The following is a 27,358-nucleotide window of genomic DNA, read 5'->3' as shown; positions in this document are numbered from 1 at the left end:
AACCTTCACTTTTTCAAATATCCTATTCCTCCACCCCCAGCTCTTTCTGGGACTCCAATTACACATAAATTTGGCTCTTGAAGTTGTTTCACAACTCTGTGGTGCTCTATACATCTCTCAGTGGTTGGCAGTTGGTTTTTTGGGGGGTGTGGGTGTGGGTACAGCAGGGCACAAGGGGATGTTCATGTTGCCATATCTTGAAGTTCACTAATCTTTGTTTTCGCTGAGATGGTTGATTGGATTCATAAGGCACATGCCTAATCTCTTTAGTAAATAGTTTTCTGTCCATACCCTTGACCCTATTTCCAGAACATGCTATCTGGATAGGCTGAGAATTTTCCAAATAACCAAGTGCTGGTTCTTTTGTGCTTAGCAGTTCATTCTCAACTTATCTCTATCCTCTCACATTTTACTAAGCAGCAAGGAGAAACTAGGCTGTGCCTTACTGAATACCTTACTGAAATACCTTAACTGAAAATCTCCTTAGTTAAATATGTAAGTTTATCACTTATAAATTCTGCTTTCCACCCAACACAATACAATTCAGCCAAATTCTCTACCACTTTATAACAAGGATCAACTTTCCTCCAGCATCCAATAACATGTCCCTTATTTCCATCTGAGCCCTCATCAGAAGTACTGTGAAGATTCAAATTTTCAGCAACATTATGTTATGACAGTCTATGTATTCTCTAAAAAACCCAGAAACTTCCTCTATAGCTCTCCTGTCTGAGCTCTCATCAGAAACACCTTTAATGTCCATATTTCAACCAACAATGTCTTCAAAGCAATTTAAGCTTACTACCAAGTACCTCAAAATTCTACCAGCCTCTAGCCATAAGCCATTACTACATTTTAGGTATTTGTTATAGCAGCACACCAATTCCTGGTACCAAAATCTGTATTAGTTTCCTAGGGCTACTGTAACAACATACCTCAAACCATGTGACCTAAAACAACAGAAATTTATTATCTCACAGTTCTGAAAGCTAGAAGTCCAGCTTCAAGGTGTTTAGGAGGACCATGTACCCCCTGAATTATTACTTGCCTCTTCCTAGCTCTGATGTGGGCAATAATCCTTGGCATTCTTTGAGTGTAGCTACATCAATCTCTGCCTCTGTTGTCACATGGCATTCTCCCTGTGTGTCTGTGTTTGAGTCTCCCTATTTTTGTAAGTACATATAAGTTATATTAAATTAGGGTCATGCTAATGGCATCTAAATTATATCTGCAAATACCTTATGTCCAGATAAAGCTATATTCACAAGCACTAGGGATTAGGACTTCAACATATCTTTTTTTTTGGTGGGGGACACAATTAAGCTTATCACATCAACAAAACCAAAAACCTATTTTTTTTAAAAGGTCAACAAAATTGACGTAGTCAGCTAGACTAGACAGGAAAAATGAGAAAACATTCAAATTACTAAAATCAGGAATAAAAGAGGAAACATCACTATTGACCCTATAGAAATAAAAAAGTATAAAGGAATACTGTGAACAACAGTATGCCCACAAATTGGATAACCTAGATGAAAAGAACAAATTCCTAGAAAGACACAAACAATCAAAACTGACTCAAAAAGAAGTAGAAAATTTGATTAGACCTATGACAGGACATGGAATTTCTAACTAAAAAACAAGTTCCCACAAAAACAAGATAAAAGAAAAAGAAAAAAGCCCAGTAAGCCTAATTACCTACTATCCCTAAGTAAGTTGACCTCTTTCTTTCTTTCTTTCTTTTGTTTTTTGTTTTTGAAGATTTCATTTATTTATTTGTCAGGGAGACAGAAAGAGAGAGAGAGCACAGGCAGGGGAAGCAGCACGCAGAGGGAAAAGCAGGCTCCCTGAGATCATGACCTGACCCGAAGGCAGACGCTTAACCGACTGAGCCACACAGGCATCCCAAGTTGACCTCTTTCAATTCATTATTATCCTTATTCTATCATTTTTACCTTAACTTCCTCTTCTGAGACAAACCCAGTAGTCTATTAAATAGTATCTACTTTGGGGGCACCTGGGTGGCTCAGTCAGTTAAGCATGCTCAGGTCATGATCCTGGGGTTCTGGGATCGAGTCCCGCATCCGGCTCCCTGCTCCTCCCTGTGCCCCTCCCCCCTGCTTGTGCATACCTTCTCTCTCTCTCTCAAATAAATAAATATTTAAAAGAGTAAATAATATCTACTTTGAATCTCTTGAAATGCTTTGCCCTGGTTTGCAGGAATCTACACTCTCCTGATTTTCATTTTTCTGGCCTAATTTTATTTCTCTGTTATGCAGACTTCCCTTGAAGGGTGGCAGAATATGCCACTCCAAAATAAACCACTTTGACATAAGGATTATTTTGAGCTAAAGGTACCTAAAAAATAGCAGATGCAAATGAGTAATCTCTTCTTCCTGAAAACAGAGGATGAAAAACTCCCATGTGAAAGATACCCTCCCTGTACCAGAAGGAAAATAGCATTCTTATCATCAAGCAGAAGCTGAGCTTGAGTCTATACAAACAGACCTTATTAAAATAATTGTTTCTTTAGCCTCACCACATAGTTTAATTGTGTTCCCAGTTTCCTCTCTTGTTTCAACCTAAAATAAAAGCATGCATGTAGGTGTCATCATTTCTTTGGGTCTTTTCCTTAGGATGGCTCCCATTTCAGGTAACACATACATATTTGTAGGCTTTTCTTCTGTTAATCCGTCTTAGGTCGGCTTAATTCTAGGTCTAGCCAAAAAACCCTAAGAGGGCAGAGGCAAAATTTTGTCTTCCCTACATTCCCTAGACCTAAAAAGTACCATTCACTCTTTTAAATATTGCATGGCCAATTTCTGAATTTCTACTTCTCTAATCTTTTTCTTTCACTCAATCACCTATTAACATCTTCATTTTAACAGGCAGGTCTTGCACCTAAAACTAAAGGGAAACCTAAACTAATCAAAATCCCCAAGTAAGGGAACAGTACCCTCCTTAAGAATGGCAACACCCCTCATTAGTTCATTGAAATCATAAAAATATTTTATTATTAATCAGAAAGAGAGAGCGCACAAGCAGGGGGAGCAGCAGAAAAAGAGAAGCAGGCTCCCCGCTGAGCAGGGAGCCCAATGTGGGGTGTGCGACTCGATCCCAGGATCCTGGGATTTTGAGCTGAGCTGAAGGCAGATGCTTAACTGACTGAGCCACCCAGGTTGTCCCTGAAATCATTTTCTGTAAGTGTTATGATTCCTATCTAAAGTCGAAAAGAAAAGGGTGGATTGTTTAACATTTTCAGACAGGTGGGCAAAAAAAGTACTTTCATACTCTAAATAATAAAGCACAAATCTATGGCAGGACATAATATTTGGGGAAAAGCTGCCAGGTCCAAAGTCTAAAGAGAGAAGCACTTAGAACTCATTTTTCTTGCCCAATTTAGTTGGCCTATTAACGCCTTAAAACAAAACAAAACTACTTCTTACATCCTATTTCTTCTAGCCCAGAAGCCTGGAAAGTAAAAAAACAGATGACACACGGGCCTGTCCAAGTCCTCTTTGCGCGTACTATGTAAGAGTATTTGCCCCAAGAGCAAATTTCCGTTCTCGTTCCATCCAAGTCAGTGCCTTTTCGTTTCCTTGATTCTGGGCGCCCCCACCCGCCACCAAAGGCATCTTAGGAACCAGGAGCCGAAATTTACGCAGGCGCCTTTCAGGGCTCACAGAGCCCACCCCCCTCGGGCGAGTCCCCGGTCTCATCCAATCAGAGCCCAACGAGGAAGCCAGGGCGCAGCGGGCCTCCTGACGCGCAATCTTTCGGGGCCTGCCTCTGCCAGCGTTACGTGATTCCAGGCCACGCCTCCCGCCCTCCCCTGCGGAAGACCCCACGAGGCACCGCCCTTCAGCTAGTGTTCGCTGATTGGTCACTACTCGCGCGGTCTCCTGGGTGACGGGAACGCGTTAGCCCTCTTGGAGCAGACCAGGTGCGCCTGCGCATTTGCGAGATCGCGCGGCCGGTCGAGCCTAGAGATGAAGGTAAATAACTTACAAACCACGGGGGGGGAGGGGGGGGGAAAACGCGACCACTGGCTCTTAGCCCGCTGAGCGTCACTTCGATGATAGGGGCCTGTGCCCTCCCTCCCTCTTCCAGAGTGCGTTAGGAATGGGGAAGAGAGCTGGGTGACAGGGGAGGGGGAAAGCGGGGGCGAAGTTGAGGGAAGGAGGGGAAAAGAAAGAAAATTGGGAGAGGAGAAGGCGGAGAAGGAGGCCTCATTTCTGGGACCGTGAACGGAGTTGAAGGCACGGCCTGAAATGAGCAGTCTGGGTCAGAAAAGACCCCGAACTTCGCACCGCGGGAAGGACGGTATGCTTGGAGGGTCGCAGTGAAATTGGCTGGATCGGGTGTCATGAGCTGGTTCTTTTCCTGCAGCTGAATCCCTGGCAAGCCGCGCGACTGCTCAGCACTTAAAAATGAGTGAAAAGCTTCCGAAAGAATAATGTCAAATTGTATTGACTGTGACTAATGTACAAATCACTCAGTGGCTAATGTACATAAGTCACGGAGAAATCTGCACTTGCACACTCAGGTCTTGCCGGAGAGCATCATCCTCTGCACACACCGTTCTTACGCTTGGGCTTCTGGTGAACCCCATCCCCGGTCACTGGCTACAGCTCATTTCAAAACCCTTCTGCTTTACTACAGCAATAGCTCTCTGCTCTGAACTGGCAAAGAAAGGGATAGTTCAGTTTAAAAATTAAGTCCTAAGGATTCCTCGTGGCTGTTAGCATGGAAATTGGAATTGACCAGTAATCATAACAACATTTCTAATGCGCTTCAGAATTTATAAAGTATCAGAACAGAGGAGATAATTATTCTTGGTTTACAATTGAGAGTTTTGTGCCTGAGGCAATTTAAGCGACTTGTTTTAAGCCCTACAGCTAAGAAGTAAAAAGCGAAATTCAAACCTTGTTTTTCTGGTTGTGAAGCTAGTACTTTTTAACTATACTGTAAATGGAGAATGTAAATGTAGCTCCACGGAAGAAAAATATGTAAGATCTCAGCCAGAAGAGGTCTACCATGAAGCTAATGAAATTTAAGTTTAGGGATCCCTCCACGTGGTCACAAAATTGCAAAAGATGCCTTTATGCTTCCCCCCGCCTTCAAGGTGTTTTCAAGCTCCACAAAACGTGGATGCACTGGTGATTATAGAACACTCCTGTTTCCAATAGAGGTGGATTTCATCTACTTAACATACCAAATGCTTATTGATTGGTGTTTAATTTTTTTAAATTTATTTTTAGAAAACATGGGTGAGCAGAGGGAGGGGCAAAGAGGAAGGGGGAGAGAGAATCTAAAGCACACTCCCTGCTGAGTGCAGGGCTCAATTTCAGAACCCTGAAAGCATGACCTGAGCAGAAATCAAGAGCCTGACCCTTGGCCATCTGCACCACCCAGGTGCGCCTTGGTGTTTAATTTCAAGCACTGGATGAGTTTTGTGTGGCCACTCACATTGTCAGGCCTCCTGTAGTACTATGAAAACTTCATATGCCTGGATACGGTCTATGATTTAACCTAATTGTTTATAATTTAACCTTATATTAAAATCTAAATTTTTTCATTCAAGCTCTATTTTCTTAGTTGTTCTAGATCACTATTGTTTGATATAAATCTACTGTAAGCCAATGTAATTTAAAATTTTTAGGAGCCACATTAAAATGTTTTAAAAGAAACGGGTAAGATTAATTTAAATAATTTATTTTATCCAGTATATCCAAAATATTATCTCAATATGTAATTGATATAAAAAATTATCAATGAGATAGTTTACATTTTTCTATTCCTTGGAATGCCTATGTATTCTACATTTACAACACATCTAAATTCGGACTACCTACATTTCAAGCCCTCAATAAAATTTCAAGTCCAGCTGTGTTTTGTGGCTTCCATGTTGGATACCCCAGTTCCTGACTGAGTGAAAAGAAAGGCTTTTCAGTTGATACACGGTCCACCTAATAGCTAAATTCAGCACTTAATGATTAAGTAAATATAACTAATGGGTAAAGGAAGAAAATTTTGAATGAAGCAGTTTGTATTTTTATCATGGTTTTTTTTAATTATTTATTTTTTAAAGATTTTATCTATTTGAGAGAGAGAGAATGGAAGAGAGAGAGCACGAAAGGGGGGAGGGTCAGAAGAAGAAGCAGACTCCCTGCTGAGCAGGGAGCCCGATGCAGGACTCGATCCCAGGACTCCAGGATCATGACCTGAGCCAAAGGCAGTCGCTTAACCAGCTGAGCCACCCAGGCACCCGGTTAAGATTTTTTAAATGGTAGTTTTAAGTTTAATCTAAAAAAATTCATGCTACTCCCTAATATTTATAGCAGCAATGTCCACAATAGCCAAACTATGGAAAGAGCCCAGATGTCCATCGATAGATGAATGGATAAAGAAGAGGTGATATATATATATATATATATACACATACATATATATCTATCTACAATGGAATATTACTCAGCCATCAAAAAGAATGAAATTTTGCCATTTGCAACAACATGGATGGAGCTAGAAGGTATTATGCTAAGCAAAATAAGTCAATCAGAGAAAGACAATTATATGATTTCGCTCACTCGTGGAATTTAAGAAACAAAACAGGATCACAGGGGAAGAGGGGGAAGAAAAGGAAACAAGACAAAATCAGAGAGGGAGACAAACCATAAGAGACTCTTAATCATAGGAAACAAACAGGTTTGCTGGAGGGGATGGGGGTTGGGGGATGGGGTAACTGGGTGATGAACATTAAAGAGGGCACGTGATGTAATGAGCACTGGGTATTACATAAGACTGATGAATCACTGACCTCTATCTCTGAAACTAATAATACATTATATGTTAATTAACTGAAATCAAATAAAAAATTTTTAAAAAGACATGCTACTGATTATTAGCTAAATTCAAGTTTAAATTATTTTACTCTTTAACATGTAAAACATTAAAATTATAATTTTTATAAAATTAATATTCAAAAACATTTAAAACCAAAATTTATAATAAATGCTTGCCTGTATATTGAGGTCCATACTTCATACAAAGTTTGTTGTTTGTCCATACAAACAACCAGATTGTAGAAGTTGGTTGGTTGGTTGGTTGATCTGATTAGTCATTTTGTCTGTTACATTGCTGACTTTTTCTGGATAAGCTCTAACAATAAGCCTTTATCATCTTGAACCCTACTGTCTTCATGATCATGGTTTGATATCTTTGACCAACCCTTAAATTGCATGTTTTGAAAATATAAAAATTACCTTTATCTTTTTAGCGTGTTTTCTCACTGCTCGAAAAGACTTGGCTTGGCACACCAATACAGTTCACCTGGCAAAAAACATCAGGAAACTACCTTGCAGTAACAGGGTAAGAAATCAGTGAATGTTTTAAGTAAATCATCCTGACTTCAAATGGCTGTATGCCTGCATAACCACACTGTTTATTTAGTGGAGATTCTTGTGTGATGGTTGTATAGTGGGAAAAATAATACATTCACTTCCATTAACATCACAGTTCATAAAATCTTTCCCCTGGTAATAACTTTGTAGATATAAATTATGAAACTGTCATGAGAGAACATTGAAATCACTTGGATGGCAGCTTAATTTTTTAATATATATGTATAAAAAGAAACACTTAAATTATATTTTTTGTGTCTGATTGCTTTTAGAGCTGATCATATTGTGAAAATCTTTGATCGCCATGGTCAAAAAAGAAGTGAAATTAACTTATCTGGGTAAGTACAGAGGTGGATCAGAAACTTTTTCAAGCTTTCTTTCCTAAAAGATAAAAAAGTATTGCCTTAAAGCTATAATCAAATAGAATTTTACAACTCATATATAATCTGTGTCTCTTCTTTTGCTTTCTTCATTTGCGAAGGGATTTGTTTTTTTGGGTTTTTTTGTTTGTTTGTTTTTAAAGATTTTATTTATTTATCCGAGAGAGGGGAGAGGGGCAGAGGGAGAAGCAGACTCCCCGCCGAGCAGGGAGCCCAATGCGGGGCTCCATCCTGGGACTCAGGATCATGACCTGAGCCGAAGGCAGTTGCTTAACCAACTGAGCCACTCAGGCGCCTGGGATTTGTTTTTTTGGTTTTGTTTTTTAAGATATATTTACTTATTGGGGCACCTGGGTGGCTCAGTTGGTTAAGCGACTGCCTTCGGCTCAGGTCATGATCCTGGAGTCCCGGGATCGAGTCCCGCATCGGGCTCCCTGCTCGGCGGGGAGTCTGCTTCTCCCTCTGACCCTCCTCCCTCTCATGCTCTCTGTCTCAAATAAATAAATAAAATCTTTAAAAAAAATATATATATATTTACTTATTTTTAGAGACAGAGCATTAGCAGGAGGGGTAGAGGGAAAAGGAGAGAGAATCCCAAGCCGATTCTGTGCTCAGCACGGAGCCCAGTGTAGGGCTCCATCTCACAACCCTGACATCATGACCTGAGCCAAAACCAACTGACTGTGCCACCCAGGCACCCCAGGGATTTGTTTTTTTATACATAAGTTGTTAGTGAAATACGTAGACATATAGCATATGAGTTAGAGTTGATATTTATAACCTCCATACATTCACAGGGAAACTTTAAGGTACAATTATAAATGAGTCCATATGAAAGATTCTTATTTAATTATAAACAAGTCTTATTTTGTGTGTAGGCAGAAAAGATAAGCCCATATCACTGTACTGTTTCTTCTCATAAATTGTTGGAAAATAGTTACTTTCAACACATTTTTTAAACTTTTTTTTTTTTTTTTAGAGATTTTATTTATTTATTTGACAGAGACACAGCGAGAGAGGGAACACAAGCAGGGGGAGGGAGAGAGGGAGAAGCAGGCTTCCTGCGGAGCAGGGAGCCCGATGCGGGGCTCGATCCCAGGACCCTGAGATCATGACCTGAGCCGAAGGCAGACGCCTAACGACTGAGCCACCCAGGCACCCCTAAACTTTTTTTTTTTTTTTAAGATTTCATTTATTTGTCAGAGAGAGAGAGAGAGAGCATGCACAAGCAGGGGAAGCAGCAGGCAGAGGAAGAAGCTGAGCAGGGAGCCTAGTGCAGGACTCAATCCCAGGACGCTGGGATCATGACCTGAGCTGAAGGCAGATGCTTAACCGACTGAGCCACCAGACATCCCTATGTCATTGTTAAACTTTTTTTTTTTTTTTTTTTTTTTTTTTAAGAGAGAGAGTGTGTGTGCATGTGAGCAGGGTGGCTGGTGGGCGGGGGCAGGGGGAGAGGGAGAGAGAGAATCCTAAGTAGGCTCCATGCTCAGTGCAGAGCCCAATGCAGGGCTCAATCTCATGACGCTGAGAACATGACCTAAGCTGAAATCAAGAGACAGATGCTTAACTGACTGAGTCACCCAGGTACCCCTTGATACTTTTTACAGGACAAAGCCTATCCATTTCCAGGAAATCATTCTAGATTACACAAAATATAACTTAAGCATTTTTTTTAAGATTTATTTATTTAGAGGGGCAGAGGAAGAGAGTCTCAAGCAGACTCTGTACCAACTTGGGGCTCCATCCCAGGACCCTGAGATCACAACCTGAGCCGAAACCAAGAGTCAGATGCTTAACCAACTGCGCCATCCAGGCACCCCATAACATAAGCATTTTTAATGCTTCTGTGTAATCATTACCTTTATTAGTTATTTTATTGATAGTCTCAATCGTTATTAAGGTCCCTCCCCTAAATGGTCTTATGCTGCCATGCTTTTTAAATTCATGTCTGCTTTCTGTAGTTTATTGCCACCATCTTTGCAAATCAGATTGTCTTCTTTTAGTCTCTAACAGCCTTTCCCACCTCCTGCTGTGCCCCACTTAACCTGATGCCACCATTTTGGCATTTCCCATTGCTTTCTTAATTGTTACTTGTTTTCTATATTTTGGGAAACAGAAGTCAAGATAGTTGTAATTATGTCCAAAAATAAGAAGGTACTTAGTAAAGAACTTCTTTGAGTAAATTATATGAGGTTTTTTGCATCATCTCTGTGACCTCTATTTTGGTTACACAATGGCCATATATATATTTTTTATTTGGGGGGGGCACATTATTTTTTAACCTCTGAATTCTTTTGCTGTATTTATCATAGCTGAATTCAACTGATAGAGAATCTCTAGATAAATAAAATACCATACGTATTGTCTTTAATTGTTAGATGATTTTATAAAAAATTTGAAAGCTTCCCTCTTTCATACTTCCCAAATCTCTGAAAATACTAGAGAAAATTAAGATCCCAAAACATATTTTAGCATTTTGAAAAATAAAATGACCAGAGTAACTCCCAATTGTCTTAACTGTAAATCTGAGTATGGCTTAGCTGATATCCCAGAACAGAGTCTCAAAATGAAAAATAGCATCAGAGAAGAAAAAGTTAATCCTCAGGGAACCTTTTGATTTATAATAAATACTTTGAAATAATTTTGAGCAATAACATATTTAAAAAGCATTTCCTATGTATAACTGTTTTGTCATTTTAATTGAATCACTCTTATTCTATTATGATACAAAATGAAAATAACATTTCTTACCACTTCAAAATCTAGTTTTTCCAATATTTGCAATCCCACATCTACCCAACCATGATCTGTTTTATACACAATTTATCTGGATATAACTTCATTTTTTATCCATACCTGCTTTTTCTCTCTAAATCTGAAATAACCTTTCAGCACTTGGTCATACAAATTACCCCTTGATTCCAAATGTGATTCCTTTGTAGAGGTGCTTGATGAGTTTGTTTTACCAAAGGCCAGGATCTTTATAGTATCTAAGAAAATCTGCTAACTTACTAGGTGTGATTATATTTAATGTAGTATATATAAATGATATGTAAAATAGAATTTAAATTTTTCCCATCCCCTCAACAACAAGAAAAAATTTAACTTAGTGGGGCACCTGGATGACTCAGTCAGTTAAGCATCTGACTCTTAGTTTCAGCTCAGGTCATGATCTCAGGGTTGTGGGATGGAGCCCCACATCCGCTGAGCACAGAGTCTGCTTAAGATTCTCTCTCTCCCTGAACCATGAGAGACTATGGACTCTGAGAAACAAACTGAGGGTTCTAGAGGGGAGGGGGGCTGGGGGGCTGGGTTAGCCTGGTGATGGGTATTAAAGAGGGCACGTACTGAATGGAGCACTGGGTGTTATACGCAAACAATGAATCATGGAACACTACATCAAAAACTAATGATGTAATGTATGGTGATTAACATAACATAATAAAATAAAAAAAGATTCTCTCCCTTTGCCCCTCCCCCACTCCCAGCTTGCACACTCTCTCTCTAAAAAAAAGAAAATTTAATATTATCTAGGCAGTCAATAGTGAGTTGTATTTCTCACTTTAGAAAGTTTATGACCTACTCAAAATAGATTGGTCCTATTGTAGATAAAAATTACAAATAGATATTTAAATTTCTTTTCCCTACTTTAAGAAAACGTGTAGTGATATTTTGCTCTCTTTTTTAAAAGTAACTGTGTTGCTATGGATTGGGATAAAGATGGAGATATCCTAGCAGTGATTGCTGACAAATCTAGTTGCATTTATCTATGGGATGCCAACACAAATAAAACCAGCCAATTAGACAGTGGTATGAGGTAAGAATAACTTTTTTATTTTAAATCTTCACTTACAAATATGGTTATTTGTAGGTTTGACGCTAACAGTACTTAACTGCTATCAATATAAAGATGCATTTGTGACTTATTTTCCTATGAAAGAAAGTTTCCTTTTTTATCATTACATATAATCCTATTGATTTTGCCCAATTAATTAGAATAAAACTGTTATGATTGTAAACTATCAGTAGCTTCTTAAAAAGTTGCTTTCAGTGGAACAGACTAAAATGTCCAAAGATGAGACAAAACATCTGGAAAAATCCGGAAATGGGCTTGGCCTCAGGCATTGCTGGATCTAGGGGTTCTAGTGATGCAGTCAAGACTCTCTTTCCATCTCTGAGCTCTCCCTTTCTCTGTATTGACTTTATTCTGTCAGACTCTCTCCATGGCTGCTGCCAACTCTTGGCTTATGTCACTCTTCACAGCAAGTTACACCAAAGAGAAGAGCATATCCCCATCACATCACCAGTGTCTGCTCAGTTACTCAGAAGGTCTCTGAGTAGGGTAGGCAGGGCCATGGGATTGAAAATCCCAGTAAGTGAAGAGTCGGATCAAGGGTGGTACAGTTCCCAAATGAAAATATACTGGGCAAACAATAAATTACAGATCTCTGCTAAAATAGAAACCACTTTAACATATGGAATAGAAAAATTTATTTACAACTAAAACTTGGCAGTTCAACCTTGAACGAGTTGCTTTACCTCTCTAAACCTCAGTTTCTTCTTGTATATGGAATGTGTGTAATAATAATATCTGCCTCGTGGTGTCATGTGACCTGCAGAGTAGGCCACACACATATTGTAAGATTAGTCTATAAATTTCCAGTTTGCCAAGGAGTAACAACCCAGAGGAAGCAAGGTGGCCATGCAGAACAGGACGAAAGGTAACCTTAGTGTCGTTTTCCTTAACCCTCCAAATTGACACATGAAGCATGCATTCACAGGTGATATTGTCCACCCATCATGAAGTCTTGCTAGGTTTGAGAACCTTCATTTCTTGCTCTGTCCTTTTACACTTCGGGTATGCATCACTTTTTAAAAAGATTTTACATACTCTGTTCTTCAATTCAAGAGAATATTTATAAACATCAATACTGGTTCTTGAACCAAGTTCAGCATCAGTGAGAACACGTTCTCACCTGGAGAAAAATGCATAATTAATCCAAGGTGTTTCAAACTGGAATATGTCTGCTTCTGCTGTCTATCTTCCCACAGATCCATTTCCTTACATCATCGCAGAGTTGTTGTGACATTTAATTGTGTGTCATGGCCAGGCATGAAATTAAGAATTCAATGAATGGTGGATGTTAGTGTAATTATCAAGGCAGAACCAATTAAATATTAGTTTATATTAATATTTAATATCTAAAGGACTTTTGTATATACAAAGGTACACCCACTACCAATTGTTTTTTATTTAAAGGTCAAGCTATTATACTAAGATACTTAAACACAGTTTTGAATATCAGTTTTTCTTAAATATATTCATTTTGCAAACAAATTTCCTTGAAAAATTTAAATTCCATTTACAAATTTAATTGGAATTTATTCTTTTGAGCATTTCGAACATCTTAAATAATACACAAAACATATTCAGATATAATCATTGCAAAACTTACTATAATGTCACTTAACTATCTTAAATTATTATGTTAACACAATGGATTGAATTTATTAATTTTTACTAAGTGTATTTTTATAACTTCTTAGAGTTATTCTAAGTGGTACTTCCCCTGATCCTACCTAGGCTTATAGGAGTTATGTCCTTGGGGTACAGCAATCTTTCCAGAGAAAACTCTAAATACAGCATCTCATTTATCAACCAGTTGATTTGTGATTGGATCATTGGACATGGTTATTTCTCCCAAGGCCATTCAGACCTGAATTCTAGTCAACCTACTCAGCCTCTTTTCTAATTGACCTTCAGTTGTCATATCAGCAAGACTTTTTTAAACCTGTGCCTTTTACATAGGTTGCATTTTTTTTTTTTATACCACGTGCATTTCCCTAAATAATATATTCTTTAAGTTTAACTTGGCCAAAAATACATGTAATTACTATATATTGTCCTGATCTGCTAGCGTTACTGGGAACTTATGTGTGCCGTAGTATCTTATTGTAATTTGTGAGGCCTTCTAGAGGCCTTATCTCTGAAGAAAAGAAAGATGGAGTCTGTTCAGCTGGCTCTTCTTTTGAGGATATTTGGCTACTTGATCTTCTTGGAACATACTGTTTAACTCTTTTTCTAGTTGGTTGTTATGTGACTATTAGTGATGGTAAACTATTGAATGGACTGTTGTCACACTACTCTTATTAAATGTGACCACTGTTGCTGATCAGACCTTGTGCCTCTCAGGCGGTTCCTCCCTCCTCTGGTGCTCACAATTCTTTCTATTCATGTTTTCTGAAAAGCAATCCCAGATAGGATTGAGTGTGTGAGATTTACTACAGGAAATGCCAGTGAGGAAACATAGAGGGGTAGGTTAGAAGAGCCATCAGACCACAGTGCATGTCTGACCCTTGTAAAGGGGAGAGGGAAGGAAGACACATGGGGTAGAAGCATCTTATACTGCAGCCCAATTCTAAGTTCAGCTAGGCCTCTGAGGAGACTTGAAGCCAAAGTTACCCATCAGTGGAATCCTATGTCTCCCAGGAATGGGCCTCAATAGTACCCCTGCCCGCTCAGTTACTATCTGGGAGCAGCCTATGGGAAGGCATGGCCCCGGGACATCAAGGTGATGGATTCCAGTGGGACCCTTCATCAGTTACACTTTCCATAGCTAGAGATCTAAGAGGCATATTCTCATAGCTGTCACACCTGCTTAAACAGATAGAGAAACAAGCATATTGATCTTTTAAAAACATACACTTAATAGATGAAACCCAACAGCCTGGGATATTAGTACTTATTAGAAGTAATTTTCTAACCATTTTATTATATTCATCTGTTGTTACAACTAACTTTCCATATACTTTAAGTGACTTTTGGTCTTCTGTATATCAGCATTCTTGAAAGCAGTGTTGCTTTCTGTAAACAGTAAATGATCTATCAGTGGTTCTCAAACTTTAGCTGTATCAAAGTGCCCATTAAAGCACAGATAGCTGGGCGCCACCCCCAGAGTTTTTCATTCCGTAGGCCTGGGGTGGGACCAGAGAACTGGCATTTCTAAAGTTCCTAAGTGATGCTGTTGGTCCTGGGATTGCATTTTCAGAATGACTTTTCTATACCCATTGTGATTTCTTTCCTTGATACATAGGATGAGCCACTTTCCCGGAGTCCTGATGTCATTTAGTAGGGAATTGTATAAAAGTTCAACCAGTAGGTCTTAGAATGTACTTAAGAACTGGTGGTAGGTAAATGTGCTTTCTTCTGCTTTCTGAGTGAGCTAATCTTAATAGTGACAGAGGTGGGAGAGACAGGAAGATGGCAGTGGAATAGGAGAACCCCAGGCTTACTTCATCACATGAATACAACTCGTTAACTATCAAATCCTAAACACCCCAGAAATCAACCAGAAGACTGACAGAACAAACTCCACAACTAAAGGGAGAGAAGAGGCCACAATGAAGAAGGTAAAAAGTGTGGAGGCATGGTGAAGAAGCGGCTCCTGGCTGCTGTAGAGAGGAAGGAGCCATGGCCACGGAGAAGGGCAACAGAGAGAGGAACACACAGGGGAACACAGAAGTAGAACATTTTCTCAAAGCCTTTGGTGTGGAAAATGAGAGGGGCTGAATTTTATGAATTCTTGCAACCAGTGCGGCTTAAAGCCTGGAGTTTTCAGTGTCAGTGGGCTTGGCTAGGATAGATCCTAGAAGGCCCTGCCGCACTCCTAGAGAGAAGGTAGGGAAACAACCCTGGGATGTACAGCATGGAAACAACATCTGAAGAGAGCCCAGGGCACAAAATGGGGAGATTATTTGCTCTTGCTAGAGCATGTCCCTAAGAGATAGTATTCACAGAGATACCTCTCCAGGAACAAAGGAGTGGGTTGGCGCCATTTCTCTCTCCTGCCCCTCAGCATAAACACACAGCCACCTGCAGAAACAGTGCAGCATGGATACTGGCTGCCTAACTTGCTTATACTAAGCACTCCCTGCGCTTTGGTGGAACTGCTTTTCTCAGTCATGCTCACCTCAGTCCCCACCCCAGAAGATCAGCACAAACCCCTGCCCATACCATGTCTCCCAACCAGAGAGTGCTGCAAGGCCTCAGTTCTGGTGGAGGTGGTGACACATCTCATTTCACATCTCATTTCACAATCAGACCAAAGCACACCTAGTTAAAACTCAGCACATTCAGTCAGAGACCAAACACTGCACACAGCAGGCAAGGAGAGCCTCTGCAGATGACTGGCCTGAAGGATATAGAGCAGCCAAAACACAATAGCAGAGTGCATGCAACACACATTGGGGGCACTCCCTAGAGCGTCAGGCCCTGGGCATCAGATGACCTCTTCATAAGGCCATTACATTCAGGAGCAGGAGACAGACTGGCTTTTCTAACACACAAAAGAAGGCAGAGACTTAGAAAAAATGAGAAGACAGAAGCATTTATCCCAAATGAACAAAATAAGATGACAGCCAGAGATCTAAGTGAAATAGATATAAGTAACATGCCTGGTGGAGAATTTAAAGCAACAATCATAAGGATACTCCACTGTGCTTGAGAAAAAAATGGAAAACATCAGTGAGACACCAAAGACATAAAAGAGTTAAAAAAGAATCAGAGATGAGGAGTGCAATAAACAAGATCAGAAACATGCTTGATGCAATGAACAGCAGGCTGAAAGACCCAAAGGAATGAATGAATGACTTAGAAGACAAAGTAATGGAAAGCAATGAAGCTGAACAAAAGAAAGAAGAATTATGCAAATACGAGAATAGACTGAGGGAAACAGTGACTCTATCAAATATAATAACATTCCTGTTATAGGAGTCCCAGAAGAAGAAAAGGGAGAAAAGGGGGCAGGAAATTTATTTGAGGAAATAATAACTGAAAACTTTCCTAATCTGGAGAAGGAAACAGACATCAAGATCCAGGAGGCACAGAGAATTCCTATCAAAAGCAACAAAATGGGCCCACACCAAGACATATTGTAATTACATTTGCAAAATATAGTAATAAAGAAAAAATATTCAAAGCAGCAAGACAAAAGAGGTCACTAACTTACAAGGGAGAACCCATAAGGCTAGCAGATTTTTCAACACAAATTTAGCAAACCAGAAGGGAGTGACATGGAATCTTCAAAGTGCTGGATAGGAAAAATCTGGAGCCAAGAATGCTCCATCCAGCAAGGATATCATTCAGAACAGAAGGAGAGATTTCCCAAACAAACTAAAGGAGTTCATGACCACTAAACCAGCCCTGCAAGAAATATTAAAAGGGACTCTTTGAATGCAAAGGAGAAACCAAAAGTGACAGTATAAAGGAGGAAGCACAATTTTATAGAATATTTTTGTAAAATATCAAGGAACTCACACAGAAAAAGGATATAAATAAAACATGTACCTAAAATGTGGGGAGGTGAGGAGAAAAGAATGGGTTCAAATTGAATCGACCATCAACTTAATATAGACTGCTATTTACAGAAGAGGTTATATACAAACCTAATGGTAACAATATCTCATACATGGCTAATAAACGTGCAAAGAATAGGAGAAAGAAATCCAAATATATCACTAAAGAAAATCAGCAAACCATGAAAGAGAGAAAGACAAGAGAGGGCCAGAGAAAATCTCCAGGAACAACCACAAAACAAGTAATAAAATGGCAATAAATACATATCTGTCAGTAATTACTTTGAATGTAAATGGACTAAATCAAAAAAATAGGCTGTCAGAATGGATAAAAAAGCAAGACCCATCTATGTGCTGCCTAAAAGAGCCTCATTTTAGACCTAAAGACACCTGCAGATTGCAAGTGAGGAGGATGGAAAAACATCATGCAAATGGATGTCAAAAGAAAGCTGGAGTAGCAATACTTACATTGGACAAACTAGACTTTAACACGAAGACAAAGAAGGAGACTATATAATAATAAAGGGGACAAGAAGATATAACAGTTTTAAATATTTATATACCCAGCATGGGAGTACCCAAATGTATAAAACAATAACAAACATAAAGGAACTAATCAATAAAGTAATAGTAGGGGACCTTAACACCCCACTTACATCAATGGACAGATCATCTAAACAGAAAATCAACAGGGAAACAATGGCCTTGATGACATAGTGGACCAGATGGACTTAACAGATATATTCAGAACATTCCATCCTAAAACAGCAGAATACATATTCTTTCATTTGCTTTTTTTTTTTTTTTTTTTTTTTGAGAGAGAGAATCTTAAACAGACCCCATGCTCAGCATTTGAGCCCAACACAGGGCTCAGTCTCACAACCCCAAGATCATGACCTGAGCCAAAATCAAGAGTCAAATGCTTAACTGATTGAGCTACTCAGGCACCCCAGAGACACATTGTTTCAAGTGCATATGGAACATTCTTCAGAACAGACCACATATTAGGACACAAAACAGGCCTTAACAAATAGAAGATTGAAGTCATACTATGCACCTTTTCTGACCACAATGCCAAGAAACTAGAAGTCATCCACAAGAAAAAATCTGGAAAGACCACAAATACATGGAGGTTAAATAACATGCTACTAAACAATGAATGGGTCAACCAGAAAATAAAAGAAGAAATTAAAAAATACATGGAAACAAATGAAAATGGAAACGTAACAGTCCAAAACCTTTGGGATGCAGCATAAGCAGTCCTTAGAGGGAAACACATAGCGATACAGGCTTACCTCAAGAAGCAAGAAAAATCTGAAATAAACAACCTAACCTTACACCTAAAGGAGCTAGAAAAAGAACAACAAATGAAGGCTGAAGCCAACAGAAGGAAGGAAATAATAAAGATTAGAGCAAAAATAAATGATTTGGAAACATAAAAAACAATAGAACAGATCAATGAAACCAGGAGCTGGTTCTGTGAAAAAAATCAATAATATTGATAAGCCTCCAGCCAGTTTTCAAAAAGAAAAGAGAAAGGACACAAATAAAATCACAAATGAGAGAGAAGAAATAACAACCAACACCCAGAAATACAAACAATTACAAGAGAATATTATGAAAAACTATATGCCAACAAATGGGACAACCTGAAAGAAATGGTTAAATTCCTAGAAACAAATAAATTACCGAAACTGAAACAGGAAGAAATAGAAAACTTGAACAGACCGATAACCAGCAAAGAAATTGAGTCCGTAATCAAAAAATTCCCAACATATGAAAGTCCAGAACCAAATGGCTTCACGGGCGAATTCTACAAAACATTTAAAGAAGAGTTAGTGTCTCTTCTTCTCAAACTATTCCAAAATATAGAAAAGGAAAGAAAACTTCCAAATTCATTCAATGAGGCCAGCATTACCCTGATACCAAAACCAGATAAAAAGAGAATTATAGGCCAATCTCCTTAATGAACATGGATGCAGAAATTCTCCATAAACTAACAAACCCGATCCAACAATACATTAAAAAAATCATTCACCATAGGGTGCTTGGCTGTCTCTGCCACTAAAGCATGCAACTCAGTCTCAGGGTCATGAGTTCAAGCCCCATGTTGGGCATGGAGCCTACTTAAAAAAAAAAAAATCATTCACCACAATCAGGCAGGATTTTTTCCTGGGTTGCAGTAGTGGTTCAATATTTGCAAATCAGTCAATGTGATACACCACATTAATAAAGGATAAGAACCATATGATTGTTTCAAGAGACACAGAAAAAGCATTCAATAAAGTATAATATCCATTCATGATAAAACCCCTCAACAAAGTAGGTTTAGAGGGAATCTCCCTCAACATAACAGGCCATATATGAAAAACCCACAGCTAACATCACCTGAAACTGAAAGCCTTTCCCCTAAAGTTAGGAATGAGACAAGGATGTCCACTCCCGCCACTTTTATTCATCATACTGGAAGTCCTAGCCACAGCAATCAGACAACAAAAAGAAATAAAAGGCAGCCAAATCAACAAGGAAAAAGGAAAAGTTCCACTATTTGCAGATGACATGATACTGTATATAGAAAACCCAAAAGACTCCACCAAAAAACTGCTAGAACTGATACAGGAATTCAGTAAAGTCACAGGATACAAAATCAATATACAGAAATTACATTTGTATACACCAATAATGAAGCAGCAGAAACTATAAAACACTGATGAAAGAAATTGAAGATGACACAAAGAAATGGAAAGACATTCCATGCTCATGGATTGGAAGAACAAATATTGTTAAAATGTCCATACTACCCAAAGCACTCTACACATTTAATGCAATTCCTATCAAAATACCAACAGCATTTTTCACAGAACTAGAATGAACAATCCTAAAATTTGTATGGAACCACAAAAGACCCCAAATAGCCAAAACAACCTTAAAAATAAAAGCAAAGCTGGAGGCATCACAATTCCAGACTTCAAGTTATATTATAAAGTTGTAGTGATCAAAACAGCATGGTACTGGCACAAAAATAGGCACATAATCAATGGAACAGAATTGAAAACCCAGAAATGAACCTACAATTTTATGATCAATTAATCTTCAACAAAGCAGGAAAGAATATGCAATGGAAAAAAGACAGGCTCTTCAACAAATGGTGTGGGGAAAAGTGGATAGCCACATGCAGAAGAATGAAACCGGACCATTTTCTTACACCAGACACAAAAATAAATTCAAAATGAATTAAAGACCTAAATGTGAAACCTGAAAGCATAAAAATCCTAGAAGAGAACACAGGCAATAACTTCTTTGACATCGGCCTTTGCAGCTTCTTTCTAGATATGTCTCCTGAGGGAAGGCAAACAAAATCAAAAGGAAACTCTTTGGACTACATCAAAATAACAATCTTCTGCACAGTGAGGGAAACAGTCAACAAAACTAAAAGGCAACCTACAGAATGGGAGAAGATATTTGCAAATGACATATCCAGTAAAGGGTTAGTATCCAAAATATATAAAGAACTTACAAAACTCAATACCCAAAAAATGAATAATCCAATTTAAAAATGAGCGAAAGAAATACAGATGGCCAGTAGACATATGAAAAGATGCTCAACATTACTTATCAGGGAAATGCAAATCAAAACTACAATGACCTCACGCCTGTCAGAGTAGCTAAAATCAAAAACAAAGAAGCAGTAGGTGTTGGTGCGGTTGTGGAGAAAGGGGAACCCTCTTGCACTGTTGGTGGAAATGCAAACTGGTGCAGCCACTCTGGAAAACAGTATGGAGGTTCTTCAAAAAGTAAGAAATAGAACTACCCTACAATCCTTCAATTGTACTACTCGAGGTGTTTACCCAGATAATACAAATTCAAATACTAATTCAAAGGGATACATGCACCCTGATGTTTATAGAAGCATTATCTACAATAGCCAAATTATGGAAACAGCCCAAGTGTCCATTGATTGATGAATGGATAAAGATGTGGTATGTATGTGTGTGTGTGTGTACATATGTGTATATCTATATACACACACATAGATATATACACACATATATACAATGGACTATTACTCAGCCATAAAAAAAAAAAAAAAAAAAGAAATCTTTCCATTTGCAACATCAAGCCAGAGAGTATAATGCTAAATGAAATAAGTCAGCCAGTGGACGACAAATACCATATGATTTTATTCTTATGTGGAATCAAGAAACAAAACAAATAAGCAAAAGAGAAAAAAAGAGGCAAACAAAGAAACGCTTTTAACTATAGAGAACAGGGGTGCCTGGGTGGCTCAGTCAGTTAAGTGTCTGCCTTCAACTCAGGTCATGATCCCAGGGTCCTGGGATCGAGCCCAGCGTCGGGCTCTCTGCTCAGCCGAGAGTCTGCTTCTCCCTCTCCCTCTCCTTGTGATTTTTCTCACTTTCACTCTCTCAAATAAATAAAAATACTTTAAAAAAAAATAGAACAAACTGATGGTTACCGGAGGGGAGGTGACGGGGGTGGGGAGGTGACGGGGGCGGGGCGAGGGGGAAGAATAGGTGAGATAGGTGATGGGGATTAAGGAGTGCAGTCATCCTGATGAGCACCAGGTAATGTATGAAGTGCTCAATTACTATATTGCACACCTGAGACTAATATTATACTGTATGTTAACTAATTGGAATTTATTTTTTTTTTAAGATTTTATTTATTTGAGAGAAAGAGAGAAAGAGCATGAGCAGGGGGAAGGGGCAGAGGGAGAGGGAGAAGCAGCCTCCCCCCTGAGTGGGGAGCCTGATGTAGGACTCGATCCCAGGACCCTGAGCTGAAGGCAGACGCTTAACCACTTAACCGACTGAGCCACCAAGGTGCCCTCCCTTATGTAGTTTTAAATTCTCACGTTACTGAAGCAGAACATACCAGTTATATAATGTGATATATCAAATCTACTACTTTGCCATTAAGTTTGAGATCTTTCCAAATCATTTTACCTATTAAACATATCCCTTTCGTTGCTTAATCGACTGAGCCACCCAGGTGCCCCAACTATTTGGAATTTAAATAAAAACTTTAAAAAGTGACAGAGCTGGAAAAGATATGTCCTATTTAAGGTAGTGAATTCCCAATGGTTTTTCCAATTTAATATGTTATAGGACCCTACTTTTAAAATTTAAAAAAAAATTTTTTTTAAGGTGGGGAGGCTGAGGGAGAGGGAGAGAGAGAAAATCTTAAGCAGGCTCCACGCCCAGTGTGGAGGCTGATGCGGGGCTCGATCTCACAACCCTGAGACCATGACCTGAGCCAAAATCAAGAGTCAGACGCTTGACTGACTAAGCCACCCAAGCATCCTGGACCCTACCTTTTTTTAAAGCATGTGGTGTCATCATCCATTAATTTTTAATTTTTCCACATTTACAACTATCATTAGACTAACTAAACTATCTCATCATGAGTCATTTTATGAAATTTGAGGTTCCATCATGACTGAAGTAGAGTTTGTATTCATTACATATGTATTTTAGGTCTAACTGACCATAAGATCATCTTATAAGCATCTCCAAAATGTCTTTAGCCCTTAGTCTTTGTCCTAAAGCATTAAGTTCTAATTTTGTACTTCAGTTTCTAAGTAGATATTAAAGTTATTCATGAAATACTTTTTAAAAGAACTATCTGGAGATTATGACTGAATTTTTTAGTGATTTATATCTTAATGTTACAGGGATCAAATGTCTTTCCTTCTTTGGTCAAAAATTGGAAGTTTCCTGGCTGTTGGAACTGTTAAAGGAAGTTTGCTTATTTATAATCGTCAGACGTCTCGAAAGATTCCTGTGCTGGGTAGGTTATAGCTGGAAATACTGCTCACTATTTAAGATGCTTTACATAAATGTATGTTTTACTGCCTCAGATTTTTCTGATATTGCAAGGGAAATTATATAGTAGTAAAGCTCCCCTGGTCAAGCTCTGTAACTAGCTAAACTGTAAGATCCCTCTTCACCGTCTACTAAGAATTACCAGGCCACATAGAATGGTTGCTCTAAGGTCAGCCTTTGCCTTTGGACACCAGGACATTACTAGCAGATTGTACCTTTGGACATGGAATAGCTCATGTGCATATCAACACGTTAGTGGGAGGACTGAAACATTTGGTGACTGGTCAGAATATATCTAGATTCTTAATTCTAATCTCTCACTCTCCAAACACCAATTTAGTCTGGGTATGCACTGTGAGTTATATTTGCCTCAGGGTATATGGCTAGAGGGTGTTTGTTCCTTGTTTTACCTCGGTTCAGACTCTTTGATTCCCCGAATCTCTGGTCATTAGCATCTGCCCTCTGAACACCCAAGAAGAAACAGATCAATTCTTTTCAATTATTATAACATCATGCTGGTAAATGGTGAAACTAGTAGGCTTAATTATACTCAGGTGACCAAAAAATTATAATTTATTGCTAAGGAAGAATTAAACTGGAGATAAGAGTGCCCACAGAATACTTGAGAAAGTGCCTTTCAATTAAGGACACATAATTATTTCAACTTTTTTCATATATATGTCTATCTTTAATATTTATATTTTTGGTGCTTCAGCCAAAAGGTAATGCCATTGATCTTTTTGAAAAACTAAACAAAATATTACAAAAATCAACTTTCACCATACAAATTGACTATTTGACTTCAGTTAGGCCTTTTTTTGTATCCCACTTCATTGCTAGGAACACCCTAGCAGTTAACTTACAGGCCCCAGAACATTTGACACTTGACATGTAAGAAAATAATTTGTCAAAGCATGATTATTTTGTGTCAGGTATTTGTCACATATACATGATTTTATAGGTGATCTTTGTATTTAACATGAATATTGATTCTCTTCTGAGTCATTTATTAATTGTGTAAAATGGGCCTGAGGAGATTCAGGTTAATTATATATCTTAGGTCCTTTAGCTAAATATATAGCTGCCTCTCTCAGAGTTGGTTATGACTTGTGGCTCTGCTTTTTTTCCTTTTAAATAACTCACTTTCCTAAATCCAAGCCTTTCCACTCTAAGAGCCTCTGCATGGTAGCATGATCTGCCAGCATTTCACAGTAACTAAAATCTGTTAACCTTGTTGAATCTTGCACTTATTTATTTCCTTCAACTACCCTACATATAGGCAGTTCTCATGTTGCATGGTTCTTATATACATGAAATTCATTTACTACGGTTTAATTAAATATTGCCAGTCTCCCACTAATATGGTTCAAACTTCAGTTACCATAGTAGATTAACTGTGAGTTAATATTATTTAAATAAGTCAGTACATGTAAAGTGCCCAGAGTACTGTAAGTAGGCACACAAAACAGGTTAACTGTTCTTGATGTTAAGGCTAACCTGAGTTCTGAGCACGGAAGCAAAGAAGCCATGAGGTATACAGGAAGGTGGAAGAAGAGATTTTCTTCTCCCTTTCTGGGGTATAGAAAGAAGTTTGTCTTTGGCCTTTTCGCACCTCTTTGTGCACTCTTCTTTCCTTCCTAATGCCCATTTCTTTGGGCCCAGTTGCAGTGTACCACACAAGTCCCTTAATCTATGATCACTAAACTCTCCTACATCTCAGTGTCTTCTCTGAATGGTCCCTTCTCTTTGTGCCCTGGTCTCCTGATTTGAAATGCCATCTATATCCTGACCAGTCCCATATTGATCTCTTCCTATCTCTAGACTCATATCCAACTGCTTATTCAACATCTCTCACGAGATGTCTAGAAACACTTCAAATTTAATATCTCTAAAATCCTTTTGACCCACAGCTGTCCCTCTCAACCATCGATGACATCCCATCCTTTTAGATCTTCAGGCTAAAACTTTAGCATCATCCTTGACTCCTCTTTTTCATCCCTCCGTATCTAATTTGCCAGGAAATCTTATAGGCTCTTTCTTTAAATATTTCCAGAATCCAGCCTGTTCTCACCACCCCTTCGTTACCACTGTGTGTGAGCCTCATACATCTTTTCCATGTGAATTTCTGCAATCTCTGAACTGGTTTCCCTGCTTCAGCTCTTTCCCTGTAATACAATATTCTCAAGCTAGGGGCCAGAGTGAGCTTTCTGCTCTGACCTTCCCAATGGCTCTCCATCTCACCTGGAGTCAAAGCCAGAGTCCTCACAATGGCCAGCCAGCACCCGCATGACCTGGCCATTGCAGACTCTCTGATTTCATCTCAAACTCCTCTCTTCTTACTTCCTCTACTCCAGCCACACTATCCTCCTTGCTGAGCCTCTAACACACCAGGATTCTGGCCTCAGGGTCTATTCACTTAATACCTACTTATTTAGATCCTCTTTCCAGCATAGGTACTGTATTACGTTCTGTAAGGGGTAGAAAGAATAAAATTAATGTCTCTGCTCTCAAAAAGCAGCTAAAATAGCTGAACTTATATAGCACTTTCTATACGCCTGGCACTCTTCTAAATGCTTAAACTCATTTGATCCTCAGCTCTATGAGACAGGCCCTACTATTATCCCCAATTTATGGATAGGTGACTAAGGAATAGAAGTGTTAAATAGCTTACTCTATGTTTTATAGTCAGTGGTGGAGCCGAGATTCAAATCTAGGCAGTTTGGCTCCAGAATATGTATACTTAACCATTCTAATCTTCATTGTAGAATTAATCTTGAGACTCAAAGATTTTTCTATCCCAGGACCTTCAACAAATGCACAGAGTGTCAAGTATAAGATTTCCCCCCCAAAATTGAGTTTTTGCACTGGCTAGAATCCTCAATGAAAAAGTTTCCTGATACTTATTGCTTCCATCTAGTATCACTTACTAGTTAAGTGACTCAGTTCTTAACACAAGTCCCACCAAGGTACATTCAGATTTGCACCTCAGCATTATCAGAAATCATAATGTGCTCTAGTTTTACATGAATAGCCAAAACTGTGATTATTGAATCTGTTTATACCACGGGTCTACCACACTGTGAAGCTGAGTATAGTAAAGATAACTTGAGTGCCTTGGGATTTACTGGTCTTAAGACATTATTGTTAAAGGTTTGGTTATATGGTAAGCAAACAAACTTGTTGAGCAGAGTATCTTTTCATGTAAGGCCCATGCCCATATCCATATAAATAGTTGAAAAGCAGTATTGCTCTTATATAGCGTTACATTGCTTTAGAACTTGGTAATAAACTTTTAAATAAGGTTGCTTAGACCCTAACTGCTTTGATGAGATTTAACATTCCTTGTCTGTTTAATATCGGCGGCATATTACCTAGACTTACAGATTGACATCAAAGTTCTTTTAATTTTTTTGAGAAACCCATGTGTCTGTACAAAAATCATCTCTTTTTCAGGAAAACATACTAAGAGAATCACATGTGGATGTTGGAATGCAGAAAATCTGCTTGCTTTAGGTGGTGAAGATAAAATGATTACAGTTAGCAATCAGGAAGGTGACACGATAAGACAGGTAATACAGTATCATCTTTGGTCTGATATATTCAAAAATTTCCCTGAAATAAAGTTTGTCTACCAAACTAGCCTACGAAATTTTAAAATCTCTATGTGAGATATGTATGCAATAACTTCCTTTTCTAAACAACGAAGACTGTTCTTTTTATGTATTAGAACACTTTTCTTTCCTAAGAATCCTTTATCCAAATATCTTCCTTTGTACATTTGCTATTACCTAGTATTGGCATGGATTATCGGCTCTGTGGTTATAGCCAGGCTGTATATCTGTGAGATAACTCTGACTTTGTATGTGTATATTCATAATATAAATGTTAATAACTGCACTCGGAGTCTGGTTTGCCTGATTCTAAAGCCCATGCCTTTAACTGGTATGTTAAATTGCTTCCAAACTAACCCTAATTAAATTTAGTTTTAGGATTCAAAGTTACTACTATTCAAATTTCCCAATTGATTAGATCTTCAGTGGCTCCTTAAGTGAATTTGTATTACCAATAGCTACTACATAATCTCACCAGTGGGTAAATTTTACTTTGGACTACTTGGCATATGGTTTAGTATTGCTAGGACAATATTGACTAGCAAATTCTTTGAATACCCTCTAAGTATATGGCACTGTGCTATGTACTTCAGAAGAAATATGAAATATGGTCCCATATTAGGTCTCTATTGCTACATAATAAATTATGCCCCAAACCTAGCAGTTTCAAAACAATATACATTTATTGTTTTGTAGTTTTTATGGATGAGGAATGCAGGTGTAGCCTAGCTGCTTTAAGGTCTCACAAGGCTGCATTTTATTGG

At 38.6% G+C, this 27,358-nt stretch overlaps 1 protein-coding gene across 1 annotated transcript in view; it reads left to right on the top strand.

Moving 5' to 3' along the window:
• Positions 1-3,882: 3,882 nt before the first annotated feature.
• WDR19 (WD repeat domain 19) overlaps positions 3,883-27,358 on the top strand; it is a 100,194-nt gene continuing 76,718 nt past the window's right edge. The window contains exons 1-6 of the mRNA XM_035005119.1: positions 3,883-3,995; positions 7,280-7,371; positions 7,676-7,741; positions 11,478-11,603; positions 22,833-22,948; positions 26,437-26,552. Of these exons, the coding sequence (XP_034861010.1) occupies positions 3,990-3,995; positions 7,280-7,371; positions 7,676-7,741; positions 11,478-11,603; positions 22,833-22,948; positions 26,437-26,552 (522 nt within the window). The 5' untranslated portion in view covers positions 3,883-3,989. The remainder of the gene's footprint in view (positions 3,996-7,279; positions 7,372-7,675; positions 7,742-11,477; positions 11,604-22,832; positions 22,949-26,436; positions 26,553-27,358) is intronic.

Source organism: Mirounga leonina, unplaced genomic scaffold (genome assembly GCF_011800145.1).
Source record: "Mirounga leonina isolate KUSES-001 unplaced genomic scaffold, KU_Mleo_1.0 Mir_129, whole genome shotgun sequence".
Lineage (NCBI taxonomy): Eukaryota > Metazoa > Chordata > Mammalia > Carnivora > Phocidae > Mirounga > Mirounga leonina.
This window is presented reverse-complemented; position numbering and strand designations above follow the sequence as displayed.